The 18,598-nt window shown below is 41.4% G+C and overlaps 1 protein-coding gene across 2 annotated transcripts in view; it reads left to right on the top strand.

The window, feature by feature from the left end:
* pcnx2 (pecanex 2) overlaps positions 1-18,598 on the top strand; it is a gene marked incomplete at both ends in the record, with an annotated part of 35,637 nt that overhangs the window by 7,049 nt on the left and 9,990 nt on the right. For both annotated transcript variants that reach the window (XM_080036519.1, XM_080036518.1), the window contains 26 exons: positions 371-901; positions 1,385-1,559; positions 2,526-2,676; positions 2,890-3,032; positions 3,905-3,983; positions 4,292-4,427; positions 4,708-4,850; positions 5,983-6,136; positions 6,470-6,502; positions 6,893-7,064; positions 7,172-7,282; positions 7,871-7,962; positions 8,357-8,466; positions 8,879-8,987; positions 9,470-9,562; positions 9,696-9,846; positions 10,431-10,572; positions 10,697-10,874; positions 11,528-11,636; positions 11,749-11,878; positions 12,558-12,616; positions 12,966-13,181; positions 13,896-14,149; positions 16,443-16,676; positions 17,229-17,332; positions 18,008-18,152. In XM_080036519.1, the coding sequence (XP_079892645.1) occupies positions 371-901; positions 1,385-1,559; positions 2,526-2,676; positions 2,890-3,032; positions 3,905-3,983; positions 4,292-4,427; positions 4,708-4,850; positions 5,983-6,136; positions 6,470-6,502; positions 6,893-7,064; positions 7,172-7,282; positions 7,871-7,962; positions 8,357-8,466; positions 8,879-8,987; positions 9,470-9,562; positions 9,696-9,846; positions 10,431-10,572; positions 10,697-10,874; positions 11,528-11,636; positions 11,749-11,878; positions 12,558-12,616; positions 12,966-13,181; positions 13,896-14,149; positions 16,443-16,676; positions 17,229-17,332; positions 18,008-18,152 (3,954 nt within the window). The remainder of the gene's footprint in view (positions 1-370; positions 902-1,384; positions 1,560-2,525; positions 2,677-2,889; positions 3,033-3,904; positions 3,984-4,291; positions 4,428-4,707; positions 4,851-5,982; positions 6,137-6,469; positions 6,503-6,892; positions 7,065-7,171; positions 7,283-7,870; positions 7,963-8,356; positions 8,467-8,878; positions 8,988-9,469; positions 9,563-9,695; positions 9,847-10,430; positions 10,573-10,696; positions 10,875-11,527; positions 11,637-11,748; positions 11,879-12,557; positions 12,617-12,965; positions 13,182-13,895; positions 14,150-16,442; positions 16,677-17,228; positions 17,333-18,007; positions 18,153-18,598) is intronic.

Below are 18,598 nucleotides of genomic sequence, written 5' to 3'. Positions count from 1 at the left end.
ATCAACAACATATGACCAAATTCTTCTTAAGTAACCTTCATAATAGTGCTAAGAATGACTATGGAAAGTTTAGTTGATGTAAGAAGTGATTTAGAAGTTGAGATTTTTAGTGAGTTTTGAAAAGGTTCAGATAATGGCTGTTGAAAATGGTTGTATAGGAGAAATATACAGACGTAGTAAAATAAACACCTAAATGTGCATTTTGGTCCTTTTGTTTATATGAAAGAAGACTGAAGCGAAAATAGCCAACATTTCTCAAAATTGACCAGTGCTTAAAAAAACAAAATTTCTTTCTTAAGTTCATGTCTCTATAAGACAGATGTATGGTGTGTGTGTGTGTGTGTAACATGTCTTGATGTGTCCTTACCAGGCCCAGAAGGATGCGGGAGAGTGTCACATCAAGATCCCCGTCATCACCTTCGACTCGCCCGAGGAGGAGGAGAAGCTTGAGTCTGAGGAGGGAGACCAAGTAGTAGAAGAAGAAGAAGAAGAAGAAGAAGAAGTGCTGTCTGCCTCGGAGGACGACCCCACGCTGAAACAGCAGCAGACGACCACCACCAGCCAGAGCGAAGAGTTCCACCTGTGTAGAGAAACAACCAGCTCGGAGTTCACAGCACCAGAGTGTCCCGAAGAAGAACAAGACCAGGAACACTTTGATGATGACAGCGCGCCGCCCAGCCCGCTGCTGACCAATGACAACAGCTCGTCGGGTATCGATGTCCACTCCCACCGAGATGACACTGACCCTCTGGTTGAAGCCAACGTGGACTCACAGGGTTTTCTGCGTCTGCCACCAGCGTTCGGCCGCTACGGGCCCGGGGGAAGGACTCACATCCGGGGCCTGAGCATGGACAGTGGGAAAGACGCCGTGCTGCTGCTTTCAGACCGCTCACACAACACAGTACGTTGGCATTGCTGCAGCTGTGCTTTAACAAAAATGTTTTAAAGGTGCTACGAGGAACTTTTTAAATATTTTTGAAACAGTCTAATTTTTCCTCTGATGATTATAAATGACGTCTAACAGCAAAACGAGACCAGAGCAGTGCAGAGAATGCTATTTTTATATAGTTTTTCTTAATGCCCTCCTTTGTCATGGGTATACCCTCACCCAGGAACAACAGCTGGCATAGTAGAAACACTACCGCTTTTGTCCAAAGGGGCCGCTAGAATTAGCACAAACTGAAAGTTTTTCGGAGCACCTTTGATGAACATGTTAAAATAATCCAAACACAAACTAAAGTGTATAAGCAAAAAAAGAGGGATCCTTAGCAACATACAGTATAAGCAACAGATAAGTAACTCAAATAATATAGATTTGGTGTCTTTATCCCAGTTATCGCCATCCATCTGTCCATGCAAAACCTTTTTTGTCTCTTTTAATCAGACCACCATGACTAGCTCCAAATCAGATCTGGAAGCAAAGGAGGGCCAGATTCCCAACGAATCCAACTTCCTGGAGTTTGTGTCCCTGTTGGGTTCCCTCAGCATCAGAGCGGGAGCGGCCGGCTCACAGGAAGACAAAGAGGAAGCCGCAGAGGAGGGCGTATCTCAGAAAGACGGTGTGTTTCTTAACCTCCACCTCCTCTACCTTTTAAAGAATCAGAGTTAATGCAGATTTATATACATGAATGCAGACACGAATGCAATGTCAGCATTGTTTTTTTGTGATTCATTACATTCATACTTGTTCTTGGTGCATGGTCACACAGCTATAAAAGGTTAAAGCTCCATTCCATACTAATACTATCCTAATCTACATGTGATTTTATAATGAATCCATTTTAACAATGTCAATTTAAATGCGTTTTTAGCCACATTGTGCTCTAAATATGTTTAGCAGGGACCGCTCAGTTACTCATGTGAGTCAAGCCACTTAGGTTATATGGGCACGTGGACTTTTTAAAACTTTATATGTATTTTTTGTAGTGTTGAAATGGTTAATACTCGCGTTTTCGCAAGTTTTGACCACTTGGAACAAACTCAGAGCACGTAATCACAGCATTTTGCTATTAAGATATAATGGTGAACAACAAACAAGTGACAGTAGATGCGAACAGAAGACACGGCCATGTGTCAACAAATGTGTTTCATCACCTGATGAATAACACTCTCCTTTTGGTCTCCACCGAACCCTCAGGGAGATATGTATTTCACCTCCTCCTTCTGTTATAGTATCAGAGTTAATGCATCATTTTATACATAAATGCATACACGAATGCAATGTCAGCATTGTTTTTTGTGACCCGGGTGGCACAGTCAGCTGTTAGGTGTGGGGCAGGTAGCATACAGAGCTTTTTATGTGAAAATAGCTGCCCCTGCTCGCTGATGAGATGGCACTCTCCATAGAGCTGGTGGGAACTGCACAGTTAGCTGATCATTCTCTGTGGGTTCATCGCTATGAGCAACTCATTGCAACGTTAACAAAGAAATATTCTTTCAGTTTAGTTTAGTTTAGTTTAGTTTTAGCTTTAAAGACATGGGACAAGGGTAACATTTCTGTTCATTTCCACTTGATGTGTTTGCAGAGAATCTGAGTGCAGCCTCCAGAGCGGAAGAGACTATAACAGAGAGCAACGCGGACAAAAAAACAGAGAGACCCAAGCCCCCTAGCAGTCTGCCTACCGACACACGGCAGGCCATACCGCCCACACGAATCCCTATAGTCTCCCCTGACAGGTACACACGCCCAAACACTCACATGCTTCACACAACAAAAATATATGCTCTCAGCTGAAACTACTCTCACACACACACACACACACACACACACACACACACACACACACACACACACACACACACACACACACACACACACACACACACACACACACACACACACACACACATTAAGCCATACTTACACACACTTGTGTTTCCTTTCTGCAGTCCACAAACGGACAGAGAGAAGGATCCAGACTACGATTCCCTGCCCTCACAAACCTCCCAGTCCGAGAGCTCCATGCTGCAGGTCATCTGCAGACCAGAGGCCACCAACAAAGAAGACGCCTACACCTTCCATACTGTGCACAGTAAGCAGCAAGCCTTGAATAACTCCTCAATGTTTCTTGTATTAAAGTTGGAGTCAGCGATTCTGGAGAATACTTGTTGACAAAATCACTTTTTGTCAAAATCAGTGAATATCTACTCACGATCCGCTACTTGTAAGTACAGTGTATCTGGTGTTAATAAACAGCATAGGCTCTGTTAACTGGTATGTAAACAAAGGTTCTGTAAACAAAGGAGGCCCACCGTAGCTAGCAACATGCCCGTTCACAAGCATGTAATTCATTAATTCAGTTTCTAAGCTGTGAATTAACACTGGATTATGTTTCATCGCACACACAGGATGAACAAGCAGTGGATCGTATGGAAATATTCACTGATTTTGATAAAAACTAATTTGACAACAAGCTTTCTCCAGAATCACTGACTGGGATTTTTTTCATGCTGGAAACAAACTTCAGTCCAAGTCAACAATGAGGTGCTGTCAATACAGTCAGTCACCCAAATATTCACCCAGATATCGAATAATATTTTAACCTTTTTTCAGCAAACATACCATGTGTGTTTGCAGGCTCCACTGGCAGCTGCAAAGCTCATACATCTGCCAGATTGAATGAATTTTTTTCTGGAATGGCTCCAAGATGTTCAGCTGCTTAGCTACAGACTCAGATGTCCCTCTGTAATGAACGTTATAGACTTAAAGGTGGAGTCAGTGATTCTGGAGAACGCAACAAACATTTAAGGTTGTCGATCGTGAGGAGATATTCACTGATTTTGACAAAAGTGATTTTGACAACAAGCATTCTCCAGAATGACTGTCTTCACCTTTAACTACTCATCAGCCGGATATACGTTACCGGACATTTATGTATCTGTGTGTTTATGTTTGCCTCACCAGGAGACAGGCCTCGTAAGCTGTACGCAGAGAGAGCTCTCAACCTGCCGCTAGGAGCAGAGCTCATCACGGGCAACATGTGGTACTGCTGTCAAGTCTTTATTTCACTCTCTTCCTCTCCCTCCTCTTCATCTCCACCTCTACCTGCAACAAGATTTTTTCTTTCTTTTCCTGCATGTTCCTCTTCATCTCACCTTATTGCCTTCTTCCATCTCCACTCCTAAAGCATTATCATCACCTTTACGATCTGGTTTGATTGACATTAGCCTGTTGTGTGTGTGTGTGTGTGTGTGTGTGTGTGTGTGTGTGTGTGTGTGTGTGTGTGTGTGTGTGTGTGTGTGTGTGTGTGTGTGCTTGTGTGTGTGTGTGTGTGTGTGTGTGTGTCTTCAGTGACCTGCTGTCAACTTCTTCCAACTCCGAGTGTCAAGACGGCCTGGCGGGCGGTCACACTGACTGCCCTTTCCAGAGACGCATCATCCCCGCACACAGGCTCCGGCCAAGAAGGACGCACCCTGAGATCTTCCAGGTGTCTGTCCATCTGCTTTCACCTTTTTTTCTTTCGTGTTTTGCCTACCAATTTGATTCTCTCGATATGCTAAGACTGAAGAAAGAAAAAGATTTGAAGCTGTACATATGAAAGAGAGGGTGGTGTCTAGGATGTTACAATTGAAAAAAGAAACATCATTTTGTCCTTGTGTGTAATTTGCAGTTGAATTCATTGTGGGTATAACTTGTTTGTGTGTGTGTGTGTGTGTGTGTGTGTGTGTGTGTGTGTGTGTGTGTGTGTGTGTGTGTGTGTTTGTCAGGAAGAGGACTCTTTGGACGAGTCGTCAGAGACTTCCACTCAGGAGAAACCGACCAGAAAGATTTATTACAAACTCAAACTGTTTCCTGGGAGGTGGATCAACATTTTATATGACCGACTCACCCTCCTTGCCCTTTTGGACAGGTAATACGCACACACACACACACACACACACACACACACACACACACACACACACACACACACACACACACACACACACACACACACACACACACACACACACACTATTTAGATTTGACAATGGTACAATATTTTGATTAGTAAACTGGATTTTTCCCCCCAATTTTATACCATTCCATGTTCGTGCTGTCAGTGGTTAACATGATTTTCCGATGAAAAAGCTGAATTTACTTAGGCTTAGTTTAATTTAATTGGGCTTAGAAAAAACGATTTAATTTTTTTATTTAACCTTTATTTAACCAGGTAAAAACCTATTGAGATTAAAAATCTCTTTTTCAAAGGTGACCTGGCCAAGACAGGCAGCAGCACAATGAACCACAGTTACAGACAAACAATTACAGACAAACACACAGGGACCAAATTAAAATAGCACTAAAAAATGTAAAGCAAATCAATTCACACTGCAACAATTATTTAAAACACTGACATCTTAGGGAGTCTAGCTCAATTTCCTTCATTTTCGACTTAAAGGCGTTCAACGAAAATAATTCAACACGTCCTAAGTCTCTCTGCAGCGTATTCCACACAGTGGGGGCAGAGTATACAAAAGCCTTTTTACCCTGTTCTGTCCGTACATTGGGGACAGAAAGCAACACCAAGTCCTGTGAACGTAAAAAGTGTGGACCAGCACTTTTCCGCATAATAAGGGAGCATACATAGCTAGGTAGCACACCAAGTATTGCCTTATAAATAAATGTGCAATAGTGACTGAGCCTACGAGTGGACAAAGCAGGCCATCCTACCCGAGAGTACAACTGGCAGTGGCGAGTCCGAGCCTTACAGTTTGTGATGAATCTCAGGGATGAATGGTACGCTGAGTAAATCATATTAAGACACTGAACAGAGGTATGCATATATAACAAATCACCATAGTCCAGAACAGATAAAAAAGTAGCAGCCACCAGTCGCTTTTTTACATTGAAAGAGAAACACATCTTATTTAGAAAATAAACTATAAACCTTCAGTACATCTTACAGTATCTTTCCTTCCATTAATGTCATTTTATTGTTGGTACATTGTATATAAACACTACTTTGACATTCTCGTTTGTCTTTCTATGTGTACGTATAGAAACCAGGATCTTCTGGAGAACCTAGTAGCAGTCCTCATGGCCTTCATGGTTTCTTTCCTGGGATTTGTGCTTCTCAACGACGGCTGCTTCAAAGACTTCTGGGTCTTCCAATTCTGCCTGGTCATTGCCAGCTGCCAGTACTCATTACTGAAGGTAAAAAAAATAAGAAAATAAGAAAACGAAATCTCGGAGCTAGGAAGGAGGTGGATAATACCTAAACTTTACCTCCTGTTTGCAGCCAATAAATGATAAGCCGTGTAACCATGGCTTTGAACAGTTTACCTGAATATTTACTGTTGACCTGTTTGGACCGAACTGTGAGGAAAAATCAAAGCTAAGGATTGAATGATATGTGAGCTGAGTATGTGCACCACATTGACGTAATATACGGGAAAAAGTAAAACCGACCTTGTATTTGCCGCTTCTTATTTTTATCTACAAATGGATGGTGATTCAATATTGTCCCCTCTGTGTTTTGTTTTCCAGAGTGTTCAACCAGATGCAGCTTCACCAACACATGTGAGTTTGATGTTACTTTGTAACCGAGTCTCAGAAGAGTAAAGGCAAAACAAAACAAAAGGATTCTTCTTTAATAAAAAATACTTCTACAGCAATATCTTCCCTGTTGGTCAGTTAGAGCTTGTTCTTTTTTTACTGATGCATGTTGTCAGTCTTTTGCATATGATTTCATGGATTTGAAAACAGTTCCCTTTTCCCAATTAAACATTTTGCTGCGCTACTTAACCTGACCCAAACTTTCTACCAGTGTTTGTGACTGTGATTCCCACAGATATTAGTTTGGCAGATAATGACATAGTGAACTGCTGCATCATCCTTACCTGTGTGTGTGTGTGTGTGTGTGTGTGTGTGTGTGTGTGTGTGTGTTCATGTGTGTGTGTGTTTCTCCAGGGTCACAACCAGCTTGTGGCCTATAGCCGAGCGGCGTACTTCTGTATCTTCTGCACTCTGATCTGGCTGTTGGAGCAGCTGCTGAGGAGGAAGGACCTGCCCGTCTTCACCCTGTACGGAGTCACCATAGTCTGCCACGACGCGCTGCACTTCCTAAGGGACCTGCTAGTGGGTAGGGAAGAACACATTGCTATTGTTTATGATATGGCTTTTTTGTTATTCCCTGTTCAAAACATTCAGATACTAAGAGGTGTCTTCTGTTTGATTGCGTAAAAACAGGTTTTACCTACTGCTTCCCCATCACTTTCCTGGTGGGCCTCTTCCCTCAGATCAACACCTTCACCATCTACCTGCTGGAGCAGATTGACATGCACCTCTTTGGAGGGACAGGTTAGTACACCACAGCATTAAGTATGCATCTTTTTACATTGTCTTTATATGAGTCATGTTTATGTGTTGATGTGTTGATGCTACTCGACGTGCCTTTTTATTGTTCATCAGGGACAAATGACGTGTATTGAATTGAATTGAATGAATGGAGATCGTGCGTGGATGCTAATTATTAGATTTATTTTGTTATTTCTGTAAACTCTGAATGGCTCTGGCTTGAGTGCAGTGTGTGTAATTCGTATTCAAAGCCTAAAGCAACTTGATCGCATTCATTTTAAGTTTTTATCTATAACATCAAATAACTGAGAACAATCAACAACAAAAAACTTCTTAAGCTACTCAGAAAAAAAGTGAAATGTCCAAAACTCTTCAATGTCTATAATTGTGTGTTTATTTGTAAACACCAATTGCTTTCAGTAATAAAAAGCTGACTAATAAAATACAATATTCAGGGCCTTTAATTAACTGTGAATCTTATTGATTTAAAAAAAAAACTAAACGTTTACAGATTTACAGTACACGCTTAGCTTTGTTTATCATTTGTTTAGTTCTACCACATTAATTTCCCCCCACTTTTTGTGTCTCAAGCTGCCACCAGTCTGGTCTCTGCGGTCTACAGCATCCTACGCAGTCTGTTAACTGTGTCTCTGCTCTATGGATTCTGCTTCGGAGCGCTCAAGGTAAAAAATGAACCAGCTATTAAACAAAACAGAGCATAGGTTGGAGATGTGAATACAGCCTCCTTTTCTTCTGCTCGCATCCTTTCCTCAGAGCTAAGAAGTGAAAATGTGCTCATTCGCTTAGTTATAAATAGCAGGCAGCCAGTCGATGCGCTGCTAGTCATCCTTAAAAAAAAACGACTACAAGCTTTTAAGATGTGAAAATCTGAGCAGCTGACTCCGGCTGTGAAGCCGCTTGATGGTGTGATTCATACCGGTGTGTGTGTATGTGTGTGTGTGTGTGTGTGTGTGTGTGTGTGTGTGTGTGTGTGTGTGTGTGTGTGTGTGTGTGTGTGTGTGTGTGTGTGTGTGTGTGTGTGTGTGTGTGTGTGTGTGTGTGTGTGTGTGATTACAGGAGCCGTGGGACGAGCAGCACACCCCAGCACTGTTTTCTGGTTTCTGTGGCCTTCTGGTGGTCTTTTCCTACCACCTCAGTCGTCAGAGCAGTGACCCCACTGTACTAATGTGAGTACCAGCAGTGTGTGTGTGTGTGTGTGTGTGTGTGTGTGTGTGTGTGTGTGTGTGTGTGTTTGTGTGTGTGTGTGCTTGTGTTTGCATGCACACACTTAATTCCATGTAATTGTCTTTATACTGTATTAGAGATTAGGGAAATTTATGGAAAAAAGAGAGCAGAATATATCGGCATGAAGTACTGAATGGAAATATGGTGGATTACTATATTCTACAATCAATGAAACATTTTTACACTTTATTACAAGATGAGGTATTTTCACTCAAGTAAATTGTGACTAAAAAAAGTAGTTTCAAACACATTTTATCAAGTTGTCAGTTGTATTAAAGTTTGTAAAAAAATAAAAATAAAAAAATCAACACATACGATCATATCATTGTACGGATGTGCCGTTTTCCTTAACAGGTCTCTGATCAAGTCAAAGATAATGCCCGCTTTGGTGGAGAGTGAGGAAGAGGAGGAGGAAGACACGGAGAGCAAAGACCCGCTGCCTGAGAAACTGCAGAACTCCATGGTGACTAAACATGATTATGTAGACAAAATATGCAAAGTTCGATCAATAATGTTCTCATTGGGAAAAATGATGAGTACTGGTTCATTTTATTATGATCTATTTTGAGGATTTAGCTCTTTTCCAGTGTTCATTTGACCCCTGTGAGCATTCTATGCACCGTTTTATCTTATTGTTTTGTATTGCAGCAAACCCAGAGCCACATTAGCTCATGTGAGCTCACAATATTACATACAGCTTATCATATACAGGGAATTATGCATCATAGGTAACAAGGCCCCTACCGCCTTTTTAGACTATTAACAGGAAGTGTAAAGCTCTTAACTTTTCTCCAGCTACTGCCTTTTTGAGCTTTAAACATTGAAGGCTAAAAGAGATTAGCCACACATAATCACACACCTTAACTAGTCTGGTTAATAAATGCGTTATTCATACAGTTTGGATTATCATTGACTGCAGCTTGTTCTCTCCTTTGTTTTATGCAGAAGGAGATTCTGTTGTCTGATGTGGTGGTGTGCTCTGTTGCCTACATACTCACCTTCGCCCTCACTGCGAGCACCGTGTTTCTGTCGCTCAAGGTGAGATTCTACAATTCGTCCCCTTTCTGTGCGCTGCCATCTACACTTTTTGCTGGAATGCTGACTCCAGTGTTTTGGGTCTAATATTTCGTTTTCATCCTCTCTCCTTTGTGATGTATTGACCTGTGTCCAGCCCTTTGTCACCATTGTGCTGTACGCTCTGGCGGGGACAGTGGGCTTTGTAACCCACTACCTCATCCCCCAGCTGAGGAAGCATCACCCTTGGTTGTGGATCTCCCATCCGGTCCTCAAGACCAAGGAGTACCACCAATTTGAACCCAGAGGTCAGCATGCTTATTTCCTTTTAGCAGCGCAGTGTGGATCTATAGGGAGGGCAAGGGTCACTTTGTAGGTCCGCCACTTTGGCCCGGACTGAAATAACTATCAGGCTAAACTAAGTTGGTGAACATGGTAAACATTTGACCTGCTTGCATTGTCATTGTGAGCATGTTAGCACGCTGATATTAGCATTTAGCTCAAAACACTGCTGTGCCCAAGTAAAGCCTTGGTGGGCAGCTAGCGTGGCTTTAGACTCTGTCTGATAATAAGGCCACCAAGTGATGGCGAGTTATCATGTTGCACCACACACTGATGAAAATGCCATCACATTTAGCCAAAACTTCAAATCTCACTGAGATCTTATCAGTAGTTTTTGAAATATTCAGTTGACTAATAAGCAATGAGGCTAAAAAACCTGGCCTCCTTGACATGACCATCTTGTCTTCAAGTTCACAACGTTTCAGTGTCATTTCCATTACTAAACAGCCATTAATAACAAACAAAAACTTCTACAAACCCTGGCCTAAACTAGGTCTCTGTGTGCTTCAGAAAGCTGTGATTCTGATCTGCTTGTGGTCTTGTGTTACAGAAGACGCGGTGCTGATGTGGTTTGAGCGACTGTACGTGGGGCTCCTGTGCTTTGAGAAGTATGTGGTGTACCCCGCCATCGTACTGAGCGCGCTCACCAATGACGGCTTCGCCCTCAGTCACCGCAAGAAACTGGGAATCCAGTGAGTGGACACATGAAACCACACAGACACACAGCAACACCCCACGCGTACCATTTAAAGATGTCTGCAGTGTCAGTCTGAACATCAGAGTGCGTTTTGTAAAGTCTTTCCTCTACCTTCTCAGCTGTGATGTTCTCCTGACGACGGTTGCTGGACTGAAACTCCTGCGTACATCCTTCTGCGACCCCAGCTTCCAGTTCCTCACCCTGCTCTTCACTCTGGTCTTTTTCCATTTCGACTGTCCACACTTCTCAGAGAGCTTCCTGCTGGACTTCTTTATCATGTCTATTGTTTTCCACAAGGTGAGAGACAAAGGGTTTCGTATGTGAATACATTAGTGTGCAGATAGATAGATAGATAGAGATGTATCTAAAAGATAGATTGATTTAGAGGCATGTGATGCCTAATGGATACAGAGACCAATAGATGTCAACTAATAAAGTTGTGGAGTAGATAGTCTCACACAGCCACACCAAACCACAGCACGTAGTATGGTCCGGCAGCACGCTATATTATTTCTGAGACTGGGGATGTGCCGTGTAGGCAGCAAGGTCTGTTTTACAGTCTATTAGCTACATTATATACTATTGATCACCTACAAAAGCCCTAATATGTCATCCTTGTTGAATACCTCTACTTGCAATACCAAAGCAGTGATAAAGCTCAGTAATGAAAACTGTCTGCCATTGTGAGCTGGCTAAAAAGCAACCGAACCCTATTTTCTTTTTACTTTGTATTGGTGACACGATTTTATTTTTTTGTGTATTTATGTGTGTTGAACTAGCAAAGCCGACTGTTGACAGAATTAGGGTATAATGTAACTGTTGGAAAACATGAATGATGACACTGCCTTTTGTCTGTGGTTAGTTGAGTTAAGTGACAGACTCTTAACAGCAAATATTACAGTATTCATTTGATACAACTACTGCTTGGTTTTGTTGTTGTTTCTGTCCAGATGCGTGAGCTGTTGCTGAAGCTCCACTTCATCCTGGTTTACATCGCTCCCTGGCAGATCGCCTGGGGCAGCGCTTTCCATGCCTTTGCTCAGCCGTTTGCTGTGCCTCGTATCCTTCCTCTAAGGCCTGTGTGTGTGTGTGTGTGTGTGTGTGTGTGTGGATGTTAGTCTGATCAGCTTACCAGCTTTTCTTTCCTTAACTGATGTGTGTGTGTCTCCAGACTCAGCCATGCTGCTGCTGCAGACTCTACTCACCACCGTCTTCTACACACCACTGGCTCCCTTCCTCGGCAGCGCCATCTTCATTTCCGCTTACCCGCGACCAATCAAGTTCTGGGAACGAAACTACAAGTAAGGCCACATACAAAGGGAGTGAGTGAGTGAGAGTAAACAGCCTAGAGGTGTGTGGGGCAATCATTTGCTCATGTGTGAGCAAATGATTCATCACTATGGGCATGAGTACGGTAGTTAATGTTGACACAGTCCCGAACTAGCATAAATACTCAATAGCGCACCAAGTTTTCTTAAATTAATTTCACAGCTCAAAATAGTCCCAAACTATTGCACCATTTCATCTCCCTCCATATCTCGCTCACCCTTATGCAACGTTACCCCTCTGTTCCCTCTTACTTATTGATGTGAGACTGTTTGTGTGTCAGCTCTCTGAAAGCACACTCCAGAAATACTCCTGCACCTCTCTGTTGTGTGCAGACTTCAGTGAGTTCACATGGAGAAGTTTGGGACTATATTTAGACGCTGTTGTTTGTGTAAGAGCAGAAGGTCAGGGCATTCACATATATATGGCCATCCTCTCTTTCTGGAGACAGATCAATGTGATTTTAGACAGTAGTTGTCTGGATTGAAAATTATCTTTATGTCACAGTGTCTGTGGAGGTGTTTTTTATGGTACATTTTACAACGGTAATACAGTCCACAAAGGATTTGAAGTTTATTTTACATAAAAAATACTTCGGAATGCTTTACAGGCTTATTTTATGGTTTTTACTGTCTTGTCACCCGTCCCTTGCAGTACAAAGCGTATCGACAACTCAAACAGCAGACTGGTGTCCCAAGTGGATAAGGAGACAGGTGCGTTCTTTCTAACTACACTCACATCAGTAACATGCTGCATCTTTTCTTGAAACCTTTTCAAATCGAGCAGTCCTTTAAAAGATTATATTTAAAACTCTTGAAAAAATTAGGATTACTATTTGTGTGATAATTTATTTCTTAAATATCTCCATTGTGACAATATTGTAAAGACAAGATCAAAGCAGTTTTTCTTTGTGTTCTTAGCACTGAAGGTATAAATTAACGTGTAGTGTAGAATCAATAAGGGAAGAGAAGCAGCCAAACCACAAGTACTTTTTAGCTCTGTTTTAATCCTTTGTTGGCACCTATCCCATCTATCTGCCTGCCTGTACGCTGTCTCTCGCAGGGTGTGACGACAGCAACCTAAACTCCATCTTTTACGAGTACCTGACGCGCTCTCTACAGCACTCCCTCTGTGGCGACCTCATGCTGGGTCGCTGGGGCAACTACAGCGCCGGAGACTGTTTCATCCTGGCGTCTGACTACCTCAACGCCCTGGTCCACCTCATCGAGATCGGCAACGGCCTTGTCACTTTCCAGCTGAGGGGCCTGGAGTTCAGAGGTACAAGTTTGTACCGTCTCTACAAATCTACCCATCTCTCTCTCTCCCTCTCTCTCTCTCTCTCTCTCTGAATGAGTCACAAGCTAACTTAACTAAAGGTATTAATTAAAGGTAGAGTCAGCAATTCAACATTTATTTGTGTCCAAATCAGTGAATATCGCCTCACGATCTGCTACCTGTCCATACTGTGCACTGAAAAAAACAAACAAGTGTGCAAAGCCTAGGCAGATGTAAAGAGGCATGCTGCTAGCCACAGTGGGCCCCTTTTGTTTACATACCCTATGTTTACATACCAGTTTGCAGAGCCTAGGCTATGTATATACACCAGATGTTTTCCAACCTAGGAATTACTGCCTATTCATTTAGTGCTCCACATTCATGGAATACCCTGCAAAGCAATTTAAAAATGACTCCTCGTCCTACTCTTGCTATGTGTATAACTATGGTTTCTGAATTTTACACATCTCACTGTAACTGTTTTAATTGAATTTCTTGCCCTTTCATTAGTTAACCCAATTTTGTACTTTTTTCTTTATATCTCCGTTTTCCTTTGTCCATTATTTCTTATGCTTGTTTTATTGTGTTCATTGTATTTCTTCTTGCTTGTCGTCACTGTAAATGAGGGCCACCCTTAGTGTCTCACCAGTTGAAATAAAGGTCATAGAATTGAATTGAATCTAATTGACTGCTCCCCTCCATCCCTGTCCACTGCAGGTACATACTGCCAGCAGCGAGAGGTGGAGGCCATCACAGAGGGCGTGGAGGAGGATGACGCGTGCTGCTGCTGTGAGCCGGGTCACTTGCCCCACATGTTGTCATGCAACGCGGCCTTCAACCTGCGCTGGCTGGCCTGGGAGGTGACCGCCACCAAGTACCTGCTGGAGGGATACAGCATCAGCGAGAACAACGCCGCCACCATGCTGCAAGTCTATGATCTCCGGAAGCTGCTCATCACATACTACCTAAAGGTATGCTGCTTCATACACTCAACAAAAATATAAACGCAACACTTTTGTTTTTGCTCCCATTTTTCATGAGATGGACTTAAATATCTAAAATTAATTCCAGATACACAATTGTACCATTTCTCTCAAACATTGTTCACAAATCTGTCTAAATGTGTGATAGTGAGCACTTCTGCTTTGCTGAGATAATCCATCCCACCTCACAGGTGTGCCACATCAAGATGCTGATCTGACATCATGATTAGTGCACAGGTATGCCTTAGACTGTCCACAATAAAAGGCCACTCTGAAATGTGCATTGTTTTGCTTTATTGGGGGTCTGGGGACTCAGAACCAGTCAGTATCTGGTGTGACCACCATTTGCCTCATGCAGTGCAACACATCTTCTTCGCATAGAGTTTATCAGATTGTCAATTGTGGCCTGTGGAATGTTGGTCCACTCCTCTTCAATGGCTGTGCGAAGTTGCTGGAGACGGCTTATGGTGGAGAAATGAACATTCAATGCACGAGCAACAGATCTGGTTGACATTCCTGCTGTCAGCATGCCAATTGCACGCTCCCTCAATGCTTGTGGCATCTGTGGCATTTTGCTGTGAGACAAAACTGCACATTTCAGGGTGGCCTTTTATTGTGGACAGTCTAAGGCACACCTGTGCACTAATCATGATGTCAGATCAGCATCTTGATGTGGCATACCTGTGAGGTGGGATGGATTATCTCAGCAAAGCAGAAGTGCTCACTATCACACATTTAGACAGATTTGTGAACAATGTTTGAGAGAAATGGTACAATTGTGTATCTGGAATGAATTTTAGATCTTTAAGTCCATCTCATGAAAAATGGGAGCAAAAACAAAAGTGTTGCGTTTATATTTTTGTTGAGTGTATACAGTATGTGTGCATATAATGGCTATAGTGTGTATTTTCTGTCGCCCCCCTTGAGGAATTCTGTCAGCAAGCGACCACTCACTGCAGAGAAACATATGGACTCACTATTTTTTCTCTTCCGGTCAGAACAGCTGATCATACTCCTCCTGTTATCTCTCTTCTGTTCATTGATTTTAAGAGTCACTGTTATGTAGAAGTACCTACCCAAGTGCAGCTTTAATAATGCATCAACCCCTTGACATATTCGATCACCTTCTCTTCAGGGGCTGAGTGGAAATGGTATATTCCACTTGTCTCAACAGGCTTTTAAAGATTCCCTGGCCAACAGGTTAAACGGTTTGATTGGCAGATAAACGCTTATGTTATGCATTAATTATTATTACAAACGGCAGCCAGCCAAAAGTAACCGGAGGAGCCATTTATTTTTACTTTAGCTTTCCTTCTTTTAGAATGTCTGATTTTAGTCTTCCATACCCCAAAATTCATCCGATAAGATTGTTTATTTGTCATATGCACGCAGTCATTGGCAATGAGATGAGTCTCTGGCTCCCTCCAACAATGCAATATAAAAGAAGAAAATGTAGAAACACACCCTGAGACCTAAATAAACACAAAAGTAATGTGCAGACATACGACATATAGTGCAGATACAAATGTAAGTGTAAAGATATGGGGTGACATACTGTAAATATAAAGTAAAATGCAAAAACATGTAATGTTGACAAAATAGAATACTGTACATGTTAATACAAATAAAATAATAAGACAATAATAATAACCTTCCTAAGGAAATATAGTAATTAACTGTACATCATGGAATAGAATAATTTGAAACAAAAACTGTATATATGATATGTGCTGATGTGAATTATGAGTTATGAGTGGTTAGCATTATAAATATGTACTTATACATATACATAGTAGTTGCATAAACTGGTGGAGGTCGTTCAGAAAAAGCAACATGCAGAAACTAAATGTATATAGGCGTATAATGATGTCATGAGACTGCTCCTGAAACTGCAGGAAAAGATGGTGTAGTGCAAGCCAGATGTTTGTAAATGTTGGTGTGCCTAACTGTCCTGCCATTACAAGAAATATCATATATATCAATTTATGTGCATGTCGGTAGTTTCGGAAAACTGTATTGTTCAGGTTTCAGTCCACCCTGGGTTGAGCTCGGTCAGGTTTTCATCCAGATTGTGGAGACATGGGCGCTCCTGTTTGTATACTGCAGGTGATGGTTGATGACCTTCTAAATATATATAAATTGTACAATATATGTGTATTGTTATATTTCTGTATATTTAACATTTGTGTACTGTGCAATGGGCCATCCATTGTGTCCTGAATGAAGTCATTATTATTATATTAGTATACAGTATATTTCTTTCTTTCCCCTGTCCCCTCAGAGTATCATCTACTACCTGATCCACTCTCCCAAGCTGTCCACCTGGCTGAAGGATGCTGCCATCCAGGAGGCGCTGCAGTCCTACACCAAGTGGCACCACATCGAGAGAGACCCTCAGGTCTTCAGCGTGAAAATCGATGAAGACTATGTGCACTGTCTGCAGGGGGTGACGCGCGCCAGCTTCTGTAACGTCTACCTGGAGTGGGTCCAGCACTGCGCCGGCAAGATGGAGGAGGTATGTTTAAAGTTCACTTAAAGATTATTCTATCAAACTGCATTATGGGTAAGAGCAGCTGGGGGGAATTGTCTGTTTGTGCTGTTTTATCGGGCTGCAACTTATTATTTTTATTTTCGTTCAGTATTAAAATTCCTTATTTTGTCCTAACAACGATCCAAAACCTTAAATACTCTGTTTATTTTCAGAAAGTTAGGGAAACATTAGGGAGACATTTTTATATTTGAGAAAAGCGACAGTAAATGTATGACATTATTTCATATTAAATGATTTATCACTAAATACTGTAAATCTTTAATCTGCTAATTGATTTTTTGTCAATACACAATTTATTTCAGCTCTACTGTTTTTATGTATTCAGGAATGTGAAATGGGCAAAAGGAGAGAAAAGAAATTGCATCACAATAATAAAATAATATTACACCTCCTTTTAAAGTTGCAAATTGTCACACATAAAACATTTGATCACTTCATATAAATGCAGATATTTCTTATAAAATCTGTGGACCATAAGCCAGTTCATGCTTGCCTTCTCTTTGTGTTTGTGTCCAGCCTGTAGACAGTGATGAAGACTCTCCATTGGTGACTCTGTGTTACGCTCTCTCCGTCCTCGGCAGGAGGTCCCTCGGCACAGCATCACACAACATGTCCAACAGGTAAACCCTGTTCAAGCAAAAATCGAGACATCAGTAAATTAATGCACGGACTGAAAAAACTCTTTGAAATGTAATAGATCACGAGGACATGTAAACTCTCATTTGACTTAAAAAAAAATATATATATATATATTTCTAACTTCAGTTTTTTTTAAAAATTATATATAAGTGGCCTTATTGTTTTAATTGTGTTTTTATGCAATGTTCCCTTTTGTCTAAAGTGCTTCTTCAGCAGATAACTAAATATATCTTGTTCCTGATGTCATACAAATTGTAAAGCCCTTTGAGACTAGTTTGAGATTTTTTGATTAACAAAAATAAATAAATAAAATATAACCAGGAAAATATCCAAATGTTCTTCTGCAGTCATGATTACATTTAGACGTTGAATAGATAGTTTGAAGGTCAGTTTCTTGTTTTTTAATTGCATTTTTTACACATAATTGTAAATTTTAACTGTTTGCAAAGGAGCTGAAAAATAGGTTGTGTAAAAACAGTAGCATCAGATATTTACTTGCAGTTTGACCAATACACCATAAGGGGGCATTGACAGCTAAATCTTTAACCATACACATACATTCGAACACATTTCTGTCACTGCACTCGTGACGTTTTGTCTAAGAATACTTTTTAGCTGCACAATCTCTCTTTCTTTCTCTCTCTTGCTCCGTGAAGTCTGGAATCCTTTCTGTACGGTTTCAACACCCTGTTTAAAGGGGACTTCCGCATCGCCACCAAAGACGAGTGGGTTTTCGCTGACCTGGACCTCCTGCAGAAGGTGGTGGCTCCCGCAGTCAGAATGAGTCTCAAACTGCATCAGGTGAAGTGTACTATGCTTTTGTTGCTGGGAATGAAAAAAATACTTCCTGTCTGTTCGATGCAGTCAAAGCTACAGTGCGTAACTTTTTTCATATAAATTAATGTCGGTTACATACAAGCAATAGCCAAACAAGTTTATCAAGCCTATCAGCTCCACAAAACTATCTCTGTATATATATATATATATATGGCTGCAATTAAAAACTGGTGTTGTCCCCCCACACTGGCGCAGGAGTTCAGAAAAAAATTGCCAAGAAGCGCACAAGAAATATTTAAGTTGTAGAAGTAATAAAATCCACGCCTGATCACCAAATCATGTACATGCACTAACAGTGTTGATGTAATCACTCAGAAATCCTCATGGAGGAAACTGAAGTTACGCACTGTAGCTTTAAATTAGCTAAGTCTACTTTCCTTTTTTGATTTTTGCATCATATAACATTTTCT

Source organism: Ammodytes marinus (genome assembly GCF_949987685.1).
Source record: "Ammodytes marinus genome assembly, chromosome: 11".
NCBI lineage: Eukaryota > Metazoa > Chordata > Actinopteri > Uranoscopiformes > Ammodytidae > Ammodytes > Ammodytes marinus.
Note: the sequence above shows the minus strand (reverse complement) of the source record. Positions and strands in the feature narration are given on the sequence as shown.